The sequence below is a fragment of the Canis lupus genome, chromosome 11, assembly GCF_003254725.2.
Source record: "Canis lupus dingo isolate Sandy chromosome 11, ASM325472v2, whole genome shotgun sequence".
Lineage (NCBI taxonomy): Eukaryota > Metazoa > Chordata > Mammalia > Carnivora > Canidae > Canis > Canis lupus.
The window spans coordinates 72,194,750-72,218,330 of record NC_064253.1 but is presented as its reverse complement, the minus strand read 5'-3'; the positions used below and the strand labels follow the sequence as shown (position 1 = coordinate 72,218,330).

At 50.6% G+C, this 23,581-nt stretch overlaps 1 protein-coding gene across 2 annotated transcripts in view; it reads left to right on the top strand.

Annotated features, from left to right (window-relative positions):
• Nucleotides 1-23,581, top strand: part of BRINP1 (BMP/retinoic acid inducible neural specific 1) — a 167,270-nt gene that overhangs the window by 100,173 nt on the left and 43,516 nt on the right. For both annotated transcript variants that reach the window (XM_025432373.3, XM_025432372.3), the window contains 3 exons: nt 3,519-3,709; nt 11,610-11,779; nt 14,686-14,791. In XM_025432373.3, coding sequence (XP_025288158.3) covers nt 3,519-3,709; nt 11,610-11,779; nt 14,686-14,791 — 467 coding nt within the window. The remainder of the gene's footprint in view (nt 1-3,518; nt 3,710-11,609; nt 11,780-14,685; nt 14,792-23,581) is intronic.

Sequence of the window (23,581 nt, the reverse complement as noted above, 5' to 3'; positions counted from 1 at the left end):
ATGGCAGGGCCCCGAACCCCCCCCCCCCCACTTCCCCGGGCGCCCTGGGAGCAAACGCCTTCCCGAAGGTACAGCTCAGCCGGGGCAAGGTGGGGGCTGATTCAGGGTTTCTTGGGCCCCGGCGAGCCGGGCTGGGGAGCACCAGATGCCATCAGCTTCCTTCCCGGGGCCCAGCACCTGCCACAGACCCTTGTCCTCCATGTGTGCATGTGCACGTGTGCGTGAGTGTGTGCATGGGTGTGCGCGAGTGCAGGGGAGCAGAGGGCTGCTGAGGAGGACAGCACCGGGAGGAGTCCTGCAGCCTTGGCCTGAGGATTTTCTCACCAGCCTCATCCTCAGTGTGCGCCCCTGGCCCTTACCCCCAACGGGCCCCCACCCCCTGCTCTCCTGCACCCCCCACTCCTCACCTCCCCCCGCCCTCCTGCACCCCCCAGCCCCACCCCCTGCCCTCCTGCACCCCCCAGCCCCTCACCTCCCCCAGCCCCACCCCCTGCCCTCCTGCACCCCCCAGCCCCCAGCATTGCTGCTCACTAAGCTGTGTGACCTCTGACACGTTACCTAACGTCCGTGTGTGTAACCGCGGCTTAGTGTGAGGCACGTAGTCACAGGCACACGAACAAACGATGTCACCCAAGGTCCTAAGTCCTAGATCCGAGTGGTCACACATCTGTCTGTTATCCTGACGTCTGCGTGTTTTCCGCGCACACATGTAATCCCGTGATGTGTATGTGGTCCTGTAAGCGGCGGCGGGGGTGAGCTCCGAGGCGTCTGGCGCCCCCCTGGCCTCCTGCTGGTCATCTCGGGCCCAGGAGCGCGTTGCCCCATCGCGCGGCTCCGAGCAGCATGACTAACTGAGGCGGTTCCTGCGGACGGGGCGCCTTGGGCCGGCGGTGCCCTCCCCTCGCAGGCGGTGGCTCGCGGGCCCCAGGCCCCCCGGGTGGGCCGCCCTCCCCCTCCCCCTGCGTGGCTGGGACTCGGGTCCTCTGAGGTCCCTCCTCCTCCGAGGCTGCCGGCCAAGGCCTCCCCGGGCTCCTGGCCACATGGTCCCTCCGCAGGGCATCTCCCACCCTGGCAGAGAGACACAGAGACACAGAGACACAGAGACATAAAGCCCAAGTCGCAGTGCGCCGCGACCCACCCCGGAGGGAGCACTATCCCTCCGTGTCCCACCCGCTGGGCGCAAGCCGCTGGGTCCCGGGCTGCCCACGCTCAAGCAGTGGCCTTGGTGGCCCAGGGCGGGGCAGGCCAGGGTGTGGGTCCCGAGGGCACCGCTCATGTGTCCTCCGCTGGCTGGTGCGTCCCTCCCTGCCCCTCTGGCTCCGTCTGGTCGGCCCAGGAGACCTTCCTCAAGCTCCCCTCCTGCTCAGCACCTCCCAGACCTCACCCCTGCCCTGTTTCTGCCTGTGGCCTGCAGACGCACGACACGCAGGGCCCGGTTTGTCATGCCCGCCACCCCGAGTCCCCGGCAGCATCCCCAGCAGCGTCCCCCGCCACCCGTGGCCTGGTGAGTGCAGCGCTGACCCGAGTGCAGCTCTGACGGCCTGGCCTCGCCGGCGGCAGGACTGACGGGCACAGGCTCCCCACGGGGCCACGGACCCCGACCCTATTCCAGCTCCGAGGCATTTTCTCCAGAAGCCCTGTCCCGGGCGTCGGGGTCAGACTCCCCAGCGGGACCTTGGGGCCCATCCGGGGCCACCTGCCGTCGTGCCCCTGCCTCCCGCGGCCCATCCACCAAGCTCCCCCACGGCCAGTCCGGGGCCTTGGCACCCAGGCCGGCGGGGGGCTGGTTGCTCCAGGAGGAGCTTCATCCCTGGGGGGACAGATGGCAGCCAAGCGACAGCGGCCTGTCGGGGCCCACGGGGTTCTCCTCGCGTTTGGGGCACGCTCCTGCTGCGCGGCCCACGAGCCTGTAAGGGTCTCCACGTCTGGGGATTCGTGAGGCCCAGAGCCCACTGCTTGGTCACGGCCATGGGGACCTGGCAGCTTGCAAGGTGTCACCATTCTGTGACCTGCGCACTGAGGAGGAGGAGGAGGAGGAGGAGGAGGAGGAGGAGGGACTGACAGGATTTCCTCGATCAGGAGATGCCAGGCCTGCCCAGGACAGCGCCACATGGCCTGCAGGATGCACGGAGGCCGAGCTGGGCTCCCAGCCCACGGTCTTCACCCCGAGTGGACGGGGAAGGGAAATTCTCCCACAGGGTCTTCGCCTTGTAGCTTGATTTCTTCCGACGGTAAATGCTCACCGGGTGCCTCTTAGAGTCTGCGCAGCACTCAGCTCTGGGCTAATTAGCTGGTTTCCGGATTGTCTGAGGGCTGTGGGCCCGGGACTCCCGGTGAACAGCCTTCCTCTGCTCCTTCTCCCTCCATCCTTCCTCCCTTCCATCCTCCTTCTTTTTCTCCCTCCCTTCCTCCCTCCCTCCCTCCCTCCCTCCCTCCCTTCCTCCCTCCCTCCCTTCCTTCCTTCCTTCCTTCCTTCTTTCCTTCCTTCCTTCCTTTCTTCTCTTCCTTCCATATTTCCATCCTCCATTCCATCCTTCTATCCTCCCTTCCATCCTCTCTTCCTCCTTTCCTTCCTCCTTTCCATCCTCCCATCCATCCTTCCATACATCTTTCCTTCCATCCTTCCTCCTTTCCTTCCTTCCATCTTTCCTTCTTCCCTTCCATTCTCCCATCCATCCTTCCATTCATCCTTCCTTCCATCCTTCCTTCCTCCCTCCCTCCTTGCTTCTTCCCTTCCTCCCTTCCATCCTCCAATCCTTCCTTCCTTCCTTCCTTCCTTCCTTCCTTCCTTCCTTCCTTCCTTCCTTCCATCTTCCCTTCCTCCCTTCCATCCTCCCATCTGTCCTTCCATCCATCCATCCTTCCTTCCATCCTTCCTCCCTCCCTTTCTTCCTCCCTTCCATCCTCCCATCCATTTTCCCATCTGTCCTTCCATCCATCCTTCTTCCATCCTTCCTTCCTCCCTTTCTTCCATCTTCCCTTCCTCCCTTCCATCCTCCAATCCTTTCTTCCTTCCTTCCTTCCTTCCTTCCTTCCTTCCTTCCTTCCTTCCTTCATTTTCCTTCCTTCCTTCCTTCCATTTTCCATCCTCCCACCCTTCCATCCTTCCATGTACTCATGTGCTTATTCATCCAGCTGGCATCCGTAAGCTTCCTACCAGGGTAACAGGCACCGCGTACCTGGGAAGATTCCATCTCTGGTATCATTCCCCGTCTAGTGAGAGAGGTGCATAAGCAGCTGGGCAACAATGACTTTTAAGCTCTGTGAGCAACATGAGAGTGTAAGTGTGTCTGCCTGGCTCACTACCATGTCCCAGTAGTGAGAACAGTGCTCGGTATATATTTGTTGGCTGAAGAGAATAGAGGGCTCCCGATCTAAGTATCACTTGACACATATTAAAAACAATTGTTGTCACCCTCTTACCTTGTGGAAAGATGCCCAGGTGGGATGGTTGGCTGAACTTTGCCTTGGGCTTAGAAGTGGTAAGTTAAGGCATTTTTCTCATCTTTCTTACCCAGGGAGTTTGCCCGTTGGAAGGTGAGGAACACAGCCATCGAGAGGAGAGACCTGGTCCGTCACCCAGTGCCCCTCATGCCAGAGTTTCAAAGGAGCATCCGCCTGCTTGGCAGGAGACCCACCACTCAGCAGTTCATTGATACCATCATCAAAAAGTACGGCACCCACCTCCTCATCTCTGCCACCTTGGGAGGTACGTTGGCAGCCGCTGGGGCCAGAGCCTTATCATGCCTTTGGGCCTGGGTTGGAGGGGAGGGCGGGGTGGCCGAGGATCAAAGCCACACCAGCATCTCCTCCTTTAAATGTCACTCCAAAGCACATATTGCCAGGTAAGCCAAGTTGTCTTGGTTGTTGTGGTCACGTCCGAGCACTTGATTCCAGTCTCTGGGACTCAGTCTAACCTGAGTTTACTAACTTTTGTGGAAGTACTAACTTTTGTGGCTTCACCTTGGAATTAGCTCAATTCGTCAGGGATGCTTAATCTGATTATTGTATTAGTTCCCTTGGAACGTAGTCTAATCTGGGGAAATAATTAAGCTTCAGATGCTGTTTAGAGGATTGCCTTTGTTTACTTAAGTCTGCTTGAGGGACTGATAACTTGAGGTCATCATTTTACAAGTAAGGGTATTGTTTGTATCTTATGTGGGTTCGGAGTAGGTTAATAGGAAAGCTGACTAATTGCTCCATCCTGCTTGGCCTTACGCATTCTTGCCCAGCAAGTCCATCCAATCTTTAGGGGAGTAAGGAGAGACTGAGAGAAGAAAACAAGGAAATACGTTTTTGTAAGGGGGGATTTGGTAGAAACGAGTGTATTTTGACACTTATGGTGCTTGCCTCTGTGCTTCACTTTACATTGTGAGCTTCAACACTTTGGACATTGGTTTGCTGCCCCAGTGACCAGGTCCACTAAATGTGGAGACAGGCTCTTCGGTGGTGGGGCACCGCGCCTCCTCCCACTCACAGCTGCTAGGTTGGGATTGAGATTGGGCCCTAGCCCGCTAAACCAGGCTGGAGTATGGACGGAGGCAGGGGGGTGGACTGAGGTTGGATCATAACATCCCATCTCGTCCTTCAGAGGAGGGGTGAGCCCCACGAGCCTAGACGCCAGAGGACACAGCCCTCCTGAGCTGGGCAGGAGGCCCCAGGAAGGTGGCAGTGCTTTCCAGGCTGAGCACGCAGTGTACATTTGAGGAAGCCCAGGTTTAGGAATCTGACAATGTGGGCAATGTTGGAGGAGAAATCGGTCGGGCACACTCATGTGTCCTCACAATAAGAAAAGCCGGCATTTATTGTTTGCCCGTAGTCCTTAAAATCTGCAAGTGGAGTCAAATGATCTCCCTTGTCCAGCAGAGGAAAAGCCAGAAGTCAGAAGACGTGTGATTAGCAAGCCACAGAGCCAAGGTTTCTTTTGGTTTGGGCTTTGTTCTGTTTATTTAAATTAAAAACACAACACAACACAACACAGTTTACTCCAAGTCTTTAACTTCGTTTTTTTTTCTTTTCCTTTTTTTTTTTTTTTGTCCACAAAGCCTGCATTTTGTTTTGTTTTGTTTTGTTTTAACTCAACATCAGTGTCCCTTTAACCAACTCATTCACTGCCCCGCCCCCCGACCCACCCACTCCCAAATCAACCAACCAGTGTGTATTTGTCTCCTGTTGCTAATCAAACATAAAGTTAAGCAGGACTTTGAATGTTAAATCATGTAGTATAAATTATATTCTATTGTAAAGTGAAAACTAAATCACTTCTGGACTGAGCATTTCATTAACCTGTACCCCTTCTCTTTGGACTTCTCCACCTTCCATTTCATTTCAATAAATAAATAAATAAATAAATATATATATATATATATATATATATATATATATATATATTCCATTCTTCAATTAGAAGCTGCATTCTGTCCGAGTCCCTGGAAATACCAAATAGCAAAGACCTTTCTTTGGCTGTGAAATATATTTTTAATTTCTCCAAGGCAGAGTGGTGAATTATTCACAGAGCCTTGTTCCTCTTCTGTTTTTACAGCACAACATTTTAAAATATGCAAAGCCTTGGATTGAGTTCCAGTGTTGGACAGCAAGCCCTTAATGTTCCCCCAATCCTCAACGTTGGGGAGTGGGGAGCAGGAAGGGGAAAAGATTTACTGTCGTCTGAGCACAGGGTGCCAGACACTGCATGAGGTCCTTCCTACGTCATGTTTTTACTTGCTCAATCATGGAAAAATGTTCCTTAGGAGCCTCCTCATGCAAAGGGAGGGCAGGGAAGGGGTAAATTATAGTGAACGGAAGGGTGGGCTCTGGAGTTGGTTCTAGTCCTGTCTCCAGTGTTGTGTCACCTACTCCAGGTCTTGGTTTCCTCTTTCATAAATAGACATGCACGTCATGACACTTAAATAAAATGAGGCATTAAAGGTGCTGAGCCCAGTGTTTGGCACCAAACAGATTGTTGTTACCATTGGAGGTGTTTTATTATTCGTACGATAATTATTATAATTTCATGGGGCTAAGGAGCTTGGGGGTTTGGGATTCCGGCCGGTTGCTACCACTCACTAGGTGAATAGGAGACATTGAGCAATTCACTTTCCTGTCTGGGTGTCCGTGGTCCTGCCTAAATGCAAGAAGGTGCAGAAAATGCTATTCAATGTAATTTTTCCTAAGAACAGCATGTTCATTTAGAAGAAACGCTCTGATGAGCTGTTCGAGGTGTCAGGTGCGTTCCTGAGGGCGTGCTCCGACAACAGAAGATGATCCTAAACTGTCACATGGAGAACAAGTAAATGCATTTATTTGGCTCCTGAGGGAGAGGGAAGAGGAAGGAAGGGCAGCGAGAAAGAGGAAATGCAGCTGGCGGGAGGGCCGACACCTGCCATTTCCGGGGGCTCCTCAAGTGTTTTTGTGAAATTGCTTAGACCCCATATGTACTGGATGCAAATGATTCTTCTCACAGGAGGCGGTAAGGGGAGAAATTATGGGTTTGGAATGACATGCAGGGATAGAGGGACGGCCATTTCCCCTGTCCCTCTGAGGGAAAGAGCTCGGAGCCCGGCCATTCTGTGTGATGCGTATGTATGATGAGGTCGGCCTGCCTGGGAGTACATGCCTCCCTGCACAGACAGATGTGCGACGCCCGCCTAGACCGGACGTCAGTTCATCCGTTCGCAGAGTGTGTACATGCGTATGCAGTGCACACGTGCACACCCACTGGACTCATGCATATAGATATGATGTACGATTGTGTGTGTGTGTGTGTGTGTGTGTCAGGCTGCACATGTTGTGCATATGTGGAAATTACATGAATGTCTTTTTATGCACGAGGGCTGGTGTGTTTGTACTTGTGTACGTTTGTGTGTAAATTCATTATTCCCCCACCCTGTGTTTTGAGAAAGCTGCCCCGGGCTGAGAGAAAGGTTGAGAATAAAGTCAAACACCGAAGGAAGGGATGGGGGATGCCTCAGAGGCCCCAAATCCGGCACCCCTCCCCCTATCCTGGAGCAGTATCCCTTCTACACTCACCAGGTAAAAGAATCGACTCCCACCTCATCCCCATCCCCTGCGTGTCTGAGTCCCACTCTGTTCGCCTCTGAAAGAAGTGGTGCAGACAGTGAGGCGAATACCCTGGAGGACAGAGATGGAGGAAAGGCCTATGTGGGGTGAAGAGGCAATTTGCAGGAATGCCCAAATGGGAAAGCAACTCTAAACAGAACATTCTCTTAATAAACAAGAAATTAAGTCTTAATAATGCAGCAAGAAGCCCATTAACCCCTCTTGATCTAAGGCTTGCTTCTGCCAGTTTTCAGTCCGAAGGGACCTGTGCTTGTTCCACCTTCTCTTTTCGTGAGCCCCATGGAGAGCCTGCGCTGACACTTGGAATATTTATTTCCTCTGCTTTGTAGCTCTAACATCTAGTAGATTCACATATTGAATAATTTACCACTTGGTCCATCTATCTATTCATCTATCCATCCAATCATCTATCCATCTAGCCATCCATTCATCCATCGGTTCACCCATCAGTTCACCCATCTGTTCACCCCTCTGTTCACCCATCCCTTTGCCCATCCGTTCACCCATCTGTTCACCCATACATCCACCCATCCCTTCACCCCTCCATTAATTCATCTGTTCACCCATCTGTTCACCCCTCCATTCACCCATCCGTTTGCCCATCCATTCACCCATCCATTCATCCATCCATTCATCCATCTGTTCACCCATCCGTTCTTCCATCCATTCAGCCATCCCTTTGCCCATCCATTCACCTATCCGTTCACCCATCCCTTCATCCCTCCATTCATCCATCTATTCACTCATCCATTTGCCCATCCATTCATTCATCCATTACTCATCCATTTGCTCATCTGATCACCCATCCGTTCATCCATCCATTCGCCCATCCATTCACCCATCCGTTCATCCATCTGTTCATCCATCCTTTCACTCATCTGTTCACCTATCTGTTTGCCCATCCGTTCACCAATCTGTTCATCCATCCATTTGCTCATCCGTTCGCCCATCCATTCAACCATCCCTTTGCCCATCCATTCACCTATCTGTTCACCCATCCCTTTGCCCCTCCATTCATCCATCTATTCACTCATCCATTTGCCCATCCATTTGCTCATCCATTTGCTTATCCAATCACCCATCCATTCGTCCATCCATTTATCCATCTGTTCACCCATCCATTCGTCTATCCATTTATCCATCTGTTCACCCATCCATTCGTCCATCCATTTATCCATCTGTTCACCCATCCATTCACCCATCTGTTCATCCATCCATTTGCTCATCCGTTCGCCCATCCGTTCACCCATCCGTTTGTCCATCCATTCACCCATCCGTTTGCCCCTCCATTCATCCATCTATTCACTCATTCATTTTCCCATCCATTCATTCATCCATTTGCTCATCCGTTTGCTCATCTGATCACCCATCCATTCATCCATCCATTCGCCCATCTGTTCACCCATCTGTTCACCCATCCATTCACCCATCTGTTCACCTGTCTGTTTGCCCATACGTTCACCTCTCCATTCACCCATCCCTTCGCCCATCCATTCATCCATCCCATGATAACTGAACATCTCTCCTTCTGACCTTGGTGAAGCATTGGGAACATTACAAATGAATCCGTAGAGTCCTTGCTCCACCAGGCCATCACGCACCCTCCTGGAATTCATTGTCTTAATTGTATCTAAAGTCATTTTTAAGCCAACTCTATTTAGGTCATTGTGGATCCTGAAGGATGGAAGATCATGTCCTCCTGCATTACCAGTGAGACTTCATGGGAAAGTGCAAACATGAGTGTCTTCCTCTCGACTCACGTCTAGGTGTGTGGGACCCAAAGGTTAATTTTGATGAAGATAAATCTTCTCATCAGGAGATTTTAGTCTAGTACTTAAAGCAGGTGTGTCACTCAATGAACGCAGTCGAGTTGGATCACTTCCTATACTATGTATCCATTCATCCACAAATATTCCGATCATCTGCTAAGCACGTGATACTAGTCCCTGTCTTGCGAGGCAATGACTATGAAATGAGGAAAGCCTTTTACACCCTCCCTGACCTCATAGCGATTCTCCTCTAGAGGGAGACGGGCTATTAAGCAAGCAAGTGCCAGGAAATGTGGGACATGATCCTTTGGAGAAATAAAGGAGACAGGGAACACCTGGTTAGATAGAGTTTTTAATCTAGTTTAAGTAAAGAGTGGGGGGATTCCAGGAAGGCTTCCTAGAGGGGGTGTTGTCTTAGGTGATGTCTGAGGGAAGAGTAGACATTAGCCAGGAGGAAAAAAAAAAGAAAGAAGAGTTGCCACCATGAGAAAACAGGGTGCATTTGTGCAGGATCGAGCATACCTAGAGAGAGAGTGGCAGGGATGCAGCTGAGAGACCAGAGCATCAGTGACTTGTATTCCCGACAGGGATGCAGGCCCCCTTTCCTCTGGGCGACATCCTCTCTCTGTGTCCTTCTACCTTTGCTATCCATCCTCTCTCATCTCTGTGTCCCTGCACCAGCATTGCCCGATAGAAATAGGATTGTGCGCCACATACGCCATCTTAGACGTTCTCACAACCACATCTCTGAAAGTAAAAAGAAAAAAAAGGAGAATCAGTGTTAACAATGTATTATATTTAACCCAATGTATCCAAAATACTATCATGTCCGTGTGTAATCAATAGGACAAGCTACCAATGAAGTATTTTATATCATGTTTTACATTTTCGGATTTTGGCAATCTACCGTGCGGTTCACACCTGCAGCGCGTCTCAGTTTGGACTCCACTCATTTCAAGCGCCCGATAGACACACTTGGCCGGTAGCCCTCCCACAGGGTAGCATACTTGTCGTCACTCAGTGACTCTGAAACAGGGACAATATGTTGTCATTCATTTGTCACTGCAGTGCCTGCCAGGCTCCTCAATGCAGGTGTGCTGAGCTCAGTTGAGTGGACGAGGTAGAGACTCACAGAGGAAAGGCGATTCCTTGGGGTGAGGGCATGGCAGGAGAAGCTCTCCAGATAGATGATGGGGACTGGGCTGTGAGGAGTGTATAGGACTACGGCAGGTCCAGGACCAAGGAGGAAGGGCCAGAGAAAGTGACAAACGCCGGATAGGATTTCAGTGGTCAGATGGGAGAGGGACACAATTGCAGTCTCAGTGGAGAGAAACGTTTGAGGAGATCCCGGGGGAGGAAAATCAGCAAGAATCCATCCCAGAGACAGCAGAGATGGCTTGGCTGGAGCTCATGGAGGGAGATGGCAGTGAACAGGTGGATGGGAGGCTGCACGTGCGAAACTGAATGGCAGTGGAGCTGTGCTCTAGAAGCAGCCATGGACGCGCCCGAGGCACAGGGATGAGCCTGTGGTCGGGGCTGTGCACTCTGCCTAGGGTAATCACTTTCCTCCCAGAAGCAAAAAAATAGATGTATTTTTCTCTCCAACTCCAAACATAATCAGCTTTCGGAAGAAATCTCGGTGATCTTAGGTATCAGGCTCTTGCCCTCAGACAGTATTGACAGTGCTGTTCTCTGACTCTCCTATTTTCTTGGCTTGAGTGGACAGAAGGATGCATCTCGAACATTTGGTATTTACAGTAATCAAGTGGTGGGCAGTGAACTGCCCTGTGTGTGCCAGGCAGGCTTCAGGTCCTTCAGGTCCAGGCGAATTTAACTCCGGGACAACCTTGGCCTCAGCTTTGCACATGGAGAAACTGAAGCATGGGGAGGGTGAGTGAGGGTAAGTGTTCACACAGCTAGTGTAGACGGGGCACGCTTGCTCCAGACGTGGCTTTTTGCCACGACTCGAATGCCTTTGACTGTGGCAACGAACCAGACCCCGCTATAAGGACTGGACAAGTACTAATGAATTGAATCCCTCAGAATCGCTCCATGGAGTAGGTGTCATCCCACCCACCCCCTATTTTGTTAGTGAATAAACTGAGGAACACAGAGGTCAAGAAACATCCCCAAGGTCACAGTTGCGAGGAGGGAACCCAGATGTACGCAGGTCATAACTGTTTAGCAGGCCTTTCTGGACCCTCCTTTCCTTCCAGAATGATGCCACACCTGGTTACCCGAGTGAAAGGGCCAGAGGTTAGCGCTGTTAGTAACCTATGCACGTGTCACGAAGGAAAACTTAATGGAATGAAATACGTGGGTCTGTACATTCATCGCTTGCTCCATTTCCCCACCCCACACTCTCCTTCTTCCTCTCCGACCTCCTCCCTACACCTGACTTTCCCGCCACCCTCCCTCCCTCCCCAGCAGACGCTGCTTCCTGTCTGAGCCTCGTACTCACAGACCCACAGTGCTTGGATCCTGTAGGTAATGAGCATATTGACTGAGGGAACTGGAAAACACAATGGATTAACTATTTACTATCTGCGGTGTGCCAGGCACTGGGCTTTGTACAGGGGAGGGCACTGGCTGACGTCGGTGGTGTCTGGCTTCACTGATCGGACAGTTGAGTTTTTTCCCTCTTTTAGGCATGTGGTTTTTGCTCTCTATCCGGGTTATTGTCGGCATCCAGGCCCTGGAGCCTTTCCTCCCACCCCAAAGCTCGACAGGCTCCCTGAACTTCTTTCCTTTTCCATGCAGGGGAGGAGGCCTTGACCATGTACATGGACAAAAGTCGCCTCGACAGGAAGTCAGGGAATGCCACCCAAAGTGTTGAAGCTCTGCACCAGCTTGCATCATCCTACTTTGTCGACCGTGATGGCACCATGAGGAGGCTCCATGAGATCCAGATATCAACTGGAGCAATCAAGGTAGGCTTGCGGGTGGATGGGGTGGACAGTTCTTCAGACAACACTGCAGGGGCCCGGTATTCTGAGAGCCGACAGGCAGATACAGTCCCTGGCTTCATACCCACGGAGCTAACGCAACAGTGTCCCCTGCCAACCGCGCTGACTTGTGCCGTCAAAGGCCCTGTAAGATCCTGAGCCCCGTTGTAGGGTGACCACATGTACCGATTTGCTGGGGCAGCCCTGGCTGTGGTCGTGGCATAATTATCAACAATCCTCTCATTTCACGCTTAAGGTTCTCCTGTGTGCATGATATTTTAGGCTCCCTTTCCAGGTAAAACAAAGACAAAACTGAGGTGACAGTGGGTAAGTGATTTTTGCAAGGACATAGAGCTAGCAAGAGGCGGATTACTGAAGCCTAGATGAGCAATTTTTAAACTCTTGTGTTCTCAAAATAAATAAATAAATAAATAAATAAATAAATAAATAAACTCTTGTGTTCTGCATCGCATTACTCACTGCCTCCCATTTTACAGATAGGGAAACTGAGGTCCAAGAGCTAACGACTTTTTTGTTCAGAGTTCTACAGCCAGCATGCCGTAGCAGAGACTAGAATTCTACTTGCTGAACCAGGGGTCCGCTATTTCTGTAAAGGCCAGATGATAAGAATTTTAGGCTTTGTAGGTCGTGCGGTCAAGGTCGCCCCAACTCAACTCTGCAGCCGTAACACAGAAATCAGCCGCGGACGGTGCGCAGATAAGTGCGCTCGGCTGCGCGCCAATTGAAGTCTTCTGTACAAAAAAGGGGCCGCCTGCCATGTGCGGGCCCATGCTCCCTGCAACGACCTCATCCAGTAGAGGCCTCAAGATGGTGGCCGCGCCCTACATCCGTGGCGAGACAGCTGACCTTGGTCACATGGGGTCATGGAGCCCCAGAAATGTGGCTACCGAGGAGCGAAGTAGGCAAGCTTCTTTCATCTTAATTAATTTTCACTTAAATAGCCACACTGAGGAGAGCAGCTCTAGACTTTCAATTCAGTGCCTTGGAGCACAGACACTTAAAAAAAAAAAAAAAAAAGGTTCTATTTTAAATGCAATAAATTCAGGGATTACCTCTCTAAAGAGGACGAGGGAGGAATTTTTGATACAAAGGATTAGTTTTTCTCACGGTCTCAGTGCGGAGTTTTTGCATCTCACATTTTCTGAAACCCGATTATACCTGCCTGCTACTCCTCAATCTTCGATCTAATTTCTTCTGAATTAAGTACAGACCTACCCTTCTGTTAAGACTTGCAAAAAATATCTCTAGGGGAGAAGTCTGTGTGTGGCTGGGACCGGGGGTGGAGGGTGAGGCCGACTCCAGCAGGTGAGCTAGAGATTGACCAAGGGAGGAGGACAGATGTGGGAGGGAGTTACCTAGGAGGAGGGAGGAAGGAGAGCAATAAATCAGATGGACAAACAAAGAGCCAGCTTATCCAAGAAGAATCGCCTCTATTGGGGGGATTATGTTGTTAGGGAACTCTGCGCAGGGAGACAGATCTTTATGAAGCCATCAGAGTCCGAGTGAAGCGAAGGCCTGGTTTTCATTATCACCAAATGGTTCTCTCCCCCTCGGATGGGATGGGGAATTGAGATATCGAAGCTCTGTCAGAAGACAATCTTCTTTTGTGCCTCCTGGAAGTGCAGCCTGCCTCCTTGCAAGGAATGGCCCAGAGAAATTGCACAGAGGCCACTCGAGGAGCCACTCTTCCCCTACCAGTGTCTTCCGCACTCGGTGTGGGACGTGGATTTTTCTTGCCAGTTCTTGCCACCACCCCCAGACCCCGCTGGCTAGAACTGTCTCGCTGCCAGCTTTGTTTAAGACTAGCCGCTGGCCCCGGTGAGGATCGTCTGCCCGTCCGTAGCTTCCTTTCCCAGGATATCCTTAGCAAAATGAAAGGGTAGTTTTGAGCCTCGTTCAGTAACAATTATGGCATTACTTTGTTCAAAAAAAGAAAAAAAAAAGAATAAATTGTTCAAAAAAACAAAACCTCCGAATCCTCCATCTATATACTGTTTCCGACGTGCTAACCGCTCCAGAACTGTGATCTCTTTACCGGTTGAGGTGGGTAGGAGTGCTCTGTAGATGGGATTTTGAGGCCGAGAAAGGAAAAGTTACGGATGCAAAAGGGTTCACAGTGGGAGGAAGGCTCAGCTGGCATGGAGAGTCTCCATGGCCATCGTGCGGGTCATGCGACAACTGGTGCTGTGTCGTTATAGTTGGAGGCAAACCTCAAAACTGCGCAATATTTGATTGTATAAAGTGGTGGGAAGTAAAGGTGAGAGGGATGAGAGACCTCTTTTCACCCTAAACCAAGCTTACTTTATGGTTATAAAATGGCTTTCAGAAAATGGGCCTAATTTTACTGTTCTTGCCAAATAATGCATATGTACTAGTGACAGATTATATAGAGATTCGGGGAACACGACGCCCGTGTTGGAACATATGTCAGGCACCTCCACCCATCATGTCTTACCGCTCAGCTTTCCTGGGCAGGATTTATGAAGCTTCAGGTCACACAGAAGCTCAGAGAAGTTGGGGACTTCCTTAGGTCACACAGCAAACTCATGGCTCCGTTAGGCTTGAAAGCGGATCCTCCTCCGCTTCAGCTCATTAATTCATACGCTACATAGAGTGACCTTGCGGGGTGAGAGCCAGGGAGCAGGCTCCAGTCTGTGGACTTGACTGCCCTGCCCTCCCGGCGTCTGTTTGGTGGTGGCTCACGTGTGGCCTTGGCACAGGCCAGGTGCCCGGGAAGTGGCCATGGGCTCGGGCCAGGAGACCTTCTCTGCTGGCTCTGCTCTGCTGAGGGCTGACTCCGCGGGGCCCCGTCTCACAAGTGTCTGACCAGGGCTTCTGTCTCACACCTGTCCCCCCTGGTGTCCACTCAGGTCACAGAGACGCGCACCGGGCCTCTGGGCTGTAACAGCTACGACAATCTGGACTCTGTGAGTTCCGTCCTTCTGCAAAGCACGGAGAGCAAACTGCACCTTCAAGGTAGGATGCCCGCGGAAATGTGGGCCCGGAGGGTGGGTGCGGGGAGAGACTCGGGATATTGAGGAGGCATCATGTGGCGAGAGAACGAAGAAGAAGAAAGACAGAAAACCTGATAGAAACCAGGAATGGGGAAATTAAGACAGGGTATGATGCCTTTTCAAAATTTTAACATATACAGGACACTAAACTCATGGTTATTAATTAGTTTTCAGATATAAAGTATGAGAATGTGAGCTTTATCCGATTATTTTGATGAAAACGTCTAAACAGTGTTATTTATAGATGCTCCAGACCTAATATATATTAAAGTTTCATATCTTACCGTCCGAATTTCCTATATTATTGTGTTTGATTTTCAATGTATTTTGGCAGGTGTTATTTGAATTCTAAGAACTAGAGAGCATTTTACAGCATCGTTGGGTTCTGGGTAACCTCCTTTCTCCTTATTCGTTAATCATCTGTGGTCTTTAATATATTTATACCCACACATACGTGTTCGTGTCTGTGTGTGTGCTTTCAGCAGAGCTCACGAATGAGAACGCTCCGTGCTGGCTGAGACAGGTAGCCAGACGCTGCGAGCAGGGATGCAACAATTATGGGATGACTTTGTTGGTAGATATATTAACAGGTGTATTGGCCTAATGTCTTTTTTATGTCAGGTCCATGTTAGGTGCTTCCTATATACGTATGACCTTAAGGAAAATAGACTCTTCCAAATAGTAATTTTACCCTTATTAATTCATCATAAAGAAGTGAGGAGTTAAAAAAAAAAAGAAGAAGTGAGGAGTTTATAGGAGAAAACATACAAGGCTTTGAGTACAGATAGTGCTGTTTTAAAAAGAATGATTTGTAATAGCCAAAAAATAAGAGTAAGGATCTTATTTTTCCACCTGAGGAGACTGTGCAAATTATGTCACATGCCTACAATGTCATATGAGGCAGGTACGAAAGGTTATATATAAGAATTTTCAAGAATATATGAAAACAATCTGATCTAGTGTTCATTTAAAAATGGATAGTTTCTTTATTATTATTATTTATTATAGTTATTATACTTATATATTATTATACTTATTATTTTATTTATTTATTCATGAGAGATACACAGAGAGAGGCAGAGACACAGGCAGAGGGAGAAGCAGGCTCCCTGCGGGGAGCCCGATGTGGGACTCGATTCCAGGACCCCAGGGTCACACCCTAAGTCAATGGCAGACGCTCAACCCCTGAGCCACCCAGGTGCCCCCAAGATGGATAGTTTCTGACCAAATGTGTGGCATGATCTTAACAACATGAAAGGATAAGGGAAAATAATATTGCAAGGAAAGATGCCGAGATGTTAAAAGAGGTTACCTCTGGCTGGTGAGGTTGCAGATGATTTATTTTAGGCTCCCAGTTCTTTTTCTAACTTTTCTACAACGATCGTGTATTAACTTTATAGTCAGAAAAAAAAAATGGCATGCTTTAACTTTGAGCAGACTGAAAATGTGACCTTCTAGAAAGGTATCTGAGAAAGGTGATTCTGAATGTCAGTGGGAGGAAAGTGGAGTTGAGATTGGCAGGTGGAGCTAAGCAGAGCCTAATATGACTTTTATATCCCAGTTCCTTGGCAACCCTTTGATTCACGCTCCTGTTATAGAAGATGGTTGGAAGATGGTGCAGGGAGGGCTAGGGGATGTCACTCGGGAGCACTGAACGAAAAGCCCTCTAGGAAATTCAGACCAGGAAAGTGGTTTAGCGTTAAAAGAAAACACAACAAAACAAAACCTCAAACACAGGAAGAATAACCCTGCCCCCTTTAGTGGAGAAGAGGGTGGACAGTGGGTTTGGTAATCACCTGATAAGAAAGTAGATAAGAGAGACAGATCTGCCCTGGGCGTGCCAAGATTTTCAACTTATCAGTTCCTGGGATACCTGTGGCGACCTTGTGAAGCGAGAGCGATGTTTGAGTCCGGGAAGCTTGGCTCCAGCCTACACTTGCTAACCCTGCTGTGAATGTTGGCAGAGGAGAGACCTGTGAGTTATAATTGGAGTAAATTTAGAAGGGATTAACAAGATGTTTCCAGGAAGTTATTAAGATCTTAGGGACATTTAGAGGCTGATTTACCATGAAGCTAATGAAGCTTGAGGTCCACGGCTCCCCCACCTCCTATGTCCCCAACTTTTTTCATTCTAAGTATTCACTTTCACATCTTATTTTGAAATCTTTTTCTCAATAAGCAATTTTGGTATAAGTCTCAGTCTCCCAAAAGCCAGGTCCACCATTGGTTACGTTACTAGAAGTATGTTTTCCACCAAAAAGGAGGTGGCTCCCTTGTCCCAGTCTAGATTGGTCAGAGCACACCTGGAAACTCGGGTCCAAGTCTGGGCATCCCACTTCAAGAGGGGTGCTAAGAAATTACAGTGCATCCAAAGAAGGGTGTCTTATGATGGATAGCTTAAGAGAGTTGACTTGGTACAATAGGATTTGGCTGCAGATACCCCAAAGGCTGTCTTGCAGAAAAGTTAGTCAAATTCATTAATGTGGATAAAATGAGCCAAAGCTGATCTGCTTGCAGGAAATGACAAGGATCCCAGCTCTTAGCTGAGATGAAATAGACCCCTCAGTTCAAACTCAGTATAAACTTCCAGGGCACGTTCATGCCCAAACCTGCAGTGGCCTGCTGAGGTATGTAGTGACTCTCCGTTAGCAGAGGTAGAAGTAAATGACACCTGGTGGAAATGTTAGAGAGATTATTTAATCATCGTTCCGCTGGGTTGGGTAATTGAAGTAGGTGGTCTTTCAGTCCTTTTCATTATAAAGACAGGGAACCACCAACCACCACCCTTAATTGAGCATGACTGTGTGCCAGATCCAGTGCGAACGCCTGAGCCTACGGGCACCAATCAGTTCAACTCATTACAGCAAGTACATGTGTACATGTAGACATCTATGGAGATACCGACATATCTGTATAGATAGACATATTTTGTAGGAACCCACGTTGGCATCCAACCAAGCATAAGGGTATAGTGGTGCTCTAGACAGACACAGTTTGTGTCCCTAGAAAATACACACTGTATCAGAGAAGGTGGGCTTAAACAAACAATAATAGGCATAAAGAATTGTAGTGTAGAAAAATTCTGAGGGCTTCTTGGTACCAGACGGTGTTGAGACTTAACCTACTAAGGAATCAGAGAAGATGTAGAGGATGAGACCTGGAAGATGAAGAGGAGGCAGGAGCATGGATACGGAGGCAGAGAGAGTCTTTATAAAGGAGCACTTAACAAGAAAAAAAAAAAAAAAGACGTTTAACATTTTTTTTTAAGAATTAAAAATTAAAAACTAAAAGCACTCAAGGAAATGAAAATGTCTTAAGAGATTCAAGCAGAGACACCAACGGTGGAAAAGACGAAATGATCCTCCAGATCCTGGAAGGCCTCTGCAGCACGTTAATGACTTGAACATGAATTTGAGGGTGATGGGCACCGTGGAAGCATTTTTGAAAAGGAGGTAGCATGAAGAGATTGGTATTTTGGAAGATCTCTGGCTGTCTGGTGGTCAATTAATTAGACAAGGGTAGATTGGTGGTGGGTGACCAGTGAGGGGCAATTGCAGCACCCAGAGGCAATACTCACAGATTCAGGCCATAAAGGTATCAGTTGGGGTTGAGAGACAGACCAATTTTAGAGTCACGTAGCAGGCCTCATGACCAGAGCTGAGTGAGAAGACCATGAAGAATTTAGATAATCTGTTGAATGGAGTGTAGGGGCGAGATAGAGACGAAGGGCAGAGAAATACACAAGAGTCAGGGTAATATGTAATATAATAGAGATAATGAAAATAAGGCACACCATTATGGAGATTCGGGAAGGAAATAAGTCACTCAGGCGGGTGAGGTAGAGGAGTCATAGAAAAAAAAATATCTGAGGAAGAATAATATTCTCTTGGTGGAAGGTAACACAAAACAAAACTTCTTAAAAATAAGACAGCAGCAGACCATCTCATGACTTTTGGGTAGGTTGGTATTTATTCAGTAGGATACAAAAAGCACGAAATGTAAGGAAAAGGATCGCTGCATGGAACACATTAAAATTAAGAATTTCTGTTCATCAGACACTGCTATTCACAGAATGAAAATGCAAGCTGCAGAGTAGAAATAAATAAATAATAAATAAATATATAAATAAATAAATAATAAATTTCTTCTTCAGATACATGTACCTGACCTTGTGCAAAATACGTTAAGTAACTCCTACAACCAACAAGAAAAAGGCGGACAATCCAGTAAGACCAGAAAATGGGTAAAAGACATGAACAGGCACTTCACAAATAAGAATATCAAAATGGCAGATAAACATTTGAAAGGCCGATTAGCTTTTATGGCCCTCAGAAAATGTAAATTAAAGTCCCACTTCAGGGCAGCCCGGGTGACTCAGTGGTTTAGCGCTGCCTTCAGCCCCCGGCGTGATCATGGAGTCCCGGGATCGAGTCCCACGTCGGGCTCCCTGCAGGGAGCCTGCTTCTCCCTCTGCCTATGTCTCTGCCTCTCTCTCTCTGTCTCTATGAATAAATAAATAAAATCTTAAAAAAAATAAAAAATAAAGTCCCACTTCAGTATTCCAGAACAGCCGTCGGTCTGGTTCAAATGAGGAACCCTGACCGTATCAAGCAGTGATGGTGTGGAACCCTGGAAACTCGCATGCTTTGCTTGTGGGAGAGCAAATTAGCACGGCCACTTTGGAAAACTCTCTTGTTGGCAGTATCTACTAAAAACTCAATCCGTCCTTGTCCTGTGACCCAGAAATTACAATTCTTGGGAACGTGCCCCACAGAAACGTAACCCATGTTCCCCCAAAGACGCGAATGCTTATCTTAGAGCAGCTTTATTCAAAACGGCCTCTACATGGAGGTAGCCCTAGTTGCCCATGAACGAGTAAACGGATGAATAAATTATCATGCATCCGTATGACAGGCTGCAGCTCAGGAATGGGAGAAAGTCAACTACCCTCCTGTCCACCACACGGAAGCATCTTATGAACGTAGCATTGAGTCAAAGAAGCCGGACACAAAAGGGGATGCACGCCGTGTGATGCCGGTTCGATACAGGCCAAAACCGTAAAGACAGATGCGTTGTTCTAGAAGCTCAGAGGGCATTAACCTTTGGGGGGGAAGAGTAAGGGACTGACAGGAGACGGGAGAGATTTCTGGAGGTGTTTATAATACTCTGTTTCTTGATCCGGATGGCAGCACACGGGTGTGTTTGCTTTGTGAGAATTCATAGCGCTGTACACACATGATTTATGTGTATACATTCCCGTGTATATAATATGCATCTATTAAAAATTTATTTAATAATGTGCTCCCTCCTGACATCCTCTGCAAAGAGAAGACGTGAATAAAGCAGAGACGTATAAAAGAGCAGGAGGAAAAAAAAAAAAAAAAAGAGCAGGAGGTGGTCTGGCCCAGCTAGAAGGCGGCTGCGCGGACGCGGGCGGAGGAGTCAGGAGGTAACAGTGGATGAGATTTATAGGGCGCTTCCCTAGGTGCCAGGGGCCATGCGCCCTTAGTGTGGTCGTGTTCGTATTTATTTGTTTTTATTTATCTTAACGTACATTTAATTGTACCGTGTACTTATATTTGTTGCATTTTTTTTTTAATTTGTGGCATTTTTAAGCCTCACACCATTCCTAGGAGGAAGGCGTAGGTAACATCCCACCTTCGTCGGTGGGAAGACAGGTGAGGGAGGTCACTCTGTAAGTGAGCGAGCTCGGCGTGTAACCCTGATGGCCTGACCGCCGAGCTTCTCCTTCCCCCAGGGCTGGTGCTCTGGCTCCCTCTTCCTCTCTCAACTCAGCTGAAGGAGGCTGGGAGGGGGATGCTGCAGAGCATTATTGTGGTGGATTGAGGATGACGTGAATGGCCCTCTCATGCCGTCCACCTTGCGGCGTTCCCCAGGCCGTGCGCAAAGCAGGGTGGAGGTGGGAGGAAATAGGGAAAAGAAAGACGAGGATCGGGGGACCCCGGGAATGAGAACAACAGGATCCCAGGCTATTAGTAGTCAAAACAGCCACAGCCAAACTGGTAGTGATAACACTAATGGCGTAATGACAACTTCTTATTTTTATCCCTCTCCCTCCAAGAAGCCCGTGGAGTGTTTCGGGGACACTGTCACGCAGTTTAATCCAGTATCCATCTGCGGAGGTGTGCAGAGAGCAGGGCGCCGCCTTAGTGGCTCACTGATGTGGAAAGGGCTGCACGGGGAATATTTTGCTGAGATCTGGGATGATCCACAAATGTATTCCTTCGTACGTTCATTCATTTGCCGATATTCATTGAGTACCGGCCACGCGGCAGACGTTCTAAGCGCCGGCTCCACGGCCTCTCGTGCCTAAGCCCGTCTCCGTCCTGTTGGAGTTCACAGCGCGTGGCTGCCGGGAGCAGACGATACACGAGTAAACAGAGACATGTATTTTCTTTACCACCAGAGAGATGGGGAGGGAACGGGTCGTGTAGAAATCTGTAGACCATGGAGAAGACTTGAGACTTTACTCTGGATGCAGGGAGGAGCCATCGCGAATTCAGGCGTTGGAGCAACCTGACCTGACTCACCCGTGGGGCGAATCCCTGTGGCTGCCGGGTGGCAAGACCCGAGGGCGAGGGCACGGGAAGGGCCGGCTCGGGCCGTCGCCTTTACCGGGGGGAGACAAATGGTGGCGGGGACCACGACAGCGGGGATGCAGGTTTTGAGAAGCGACTGCCAAGGGATGGGGGGCAGTGAGGCCGACGGAGGAACGGTGCCGTGGCCGGGCATCCAGCTGCGGCCTCCCCGCCCCACGCGGGGCCGCCCGAGGCTCTGTGCTCGGAGCGTCTCCTCCCCGCATCCTAGTAATCACATGGTGCGTTTCACTGGTTGGTCTCCGGTCGTTCCCCTCCCCTCCTCCCCTCCCCCACCCCTTCCTCCTCCCCCTCGTCCCCCTTGTCTTCCCCCTCCTCCCCTTCGTCCTCCCCCTTCTCTCCATCCTCCTCCCCCCTCCTCTCCGTCCTCCCCCTCCTTCTCCTCCTCGTTCTCCCCCTCCTCCTCGTCCTCCCCCTCCTCTTCCCCCTCTCCCTTCTCTCCATCCTCCTCCTCCCCCTCCTCCTCCCCCTCCTGCTTCTCCCCCTCCTCCTCCTCCCCTTCCCCTCTTCCTCCTCCCCCTCGTCCTCCTCGTCTTCCCCCTCCTCCCCCCTTCTCCTCCCCCATCCCCCTCCTCCTCCACCTCCTCCACCTCCTCCCCCTCTTCCCCCCTCCCCCTCCCCCTCCTCCCCTTCTTCTCTCTTCCTGTGCATCTGCCTCCAGAAACTTCAGCTCCCTCCAGACTCGCTCCATCGCTTATCACTCATGCACTCGGGCAACGTCTTCAAACTCTCGCCTGTCTTCTTGTCCAACACACAACAGTGTCTTGACTCCAGGCCTAAGGAATCTCTGGCGTTTCATGATAGGCATCTTTTTATTTTTCATTACTTTTGCTCTTCGGCATTATCTCTCCAGTCTCCAGGCTTCCACACCTCCCGGGGAGCTGCTCTGGCACCTGCTCTGTCCAGGCTGTCGGGCACCGCACCCACCTTCTTCCCTAGGACCCTATGATCTGACTCCCGAGGGTGAGAACCAGCCCTGAGCCGTAGGGACCCCTTCTGTCTCCAGAGGCCCCGGCACACAAGCAGGGCTCTGAGGATATTGGTTAAGTGGCTTTGTGAGTGAAGGAACGAGCAGTGAGCGAATCACCGAGCGTACAAGGAGCGCCCGTCGGCCCCTCGCACCCGTCGTCGCAGTCACGGGGGACCCCGTTCCAGGGGGCCGCTGCCCCTGAGCTCACGTGCGTGGACAGCACAGGCCGGAGCACATTCGCCTTCCCTGCCACGCCGGGGGTTACAGCTGTAAGGGGTGATGTCCCCAATCTTCCCAATGCCACCTCCTCCCAAGGGCCTCTTCTAGGACCTCTTCCGTGCCGTGATTCATTTGTTTCTATTCACCTTGCACCTGTTCGTCTGGGTTTGGGTTTTCTGCCGCCGTGAGGTCAGACGATGGGCCGCCTCGGTCAAGGGCTTTCGGCCTCCCAGCTTTGCTTCTCATCCCGTCCACCGGTGCCATGGCCGTAGGGGCCCAGGGCTATTTGCTGAATTCGGGGTTTTCCCATGGTTGGTGCTTAGGCCGCAGGAGGAGGAGGGGAGGAGCCTGGGGGGAGGAAGAGCACGAGGGGTAAAGGAGGGGGGACGGCGGGCAGGAGGCGGCACAGTGGGCCGCGTCAGCAGTGGAGGCACAGGGTGGCCTTCATAGTCCCCTGGGCGCAGGGAGTAGCAGCGGGGACAGACCCGCACCTGCTGGGAGGAACACGTGTTAGGGCTGCTGCTCCCTCCTGGACACCGTGCCTATGTCCGATGGCCAGGCCAGCCGTCCCGCCCACAGGTGGTAGGGACCCCGCTCCCCAGGGTACAGAAGGACAGAAGGACACTTTCCCGAGGTTCCCCTGGCCTCTGGGTGGTCGTCGCCCGGGCTCCGAGGCTTCCCGGCTTGTCCAGCGAGCTCCGGGTCCGCAGGACACATTCCCAGATGTGGGTACAGTGGGCATGAGGCCGCGCCAGCTGCAGCAGGACAGCAGGAGGGCAGGACGTGAGTAGGTGTGGCCCTGGGGCCCGGGTGGACGGCGGAGCACCTGCGTGGCCGGCACGTGGGAGAGCGCGGCCGGCGGGAGCAGCGGGTGCAGGCGGCGGGAGCCGGGCCCTCGGGCGTCGTGGGTCCGCAAAGCCCACTGGGCAGGTGCAGCCCCCCCCAC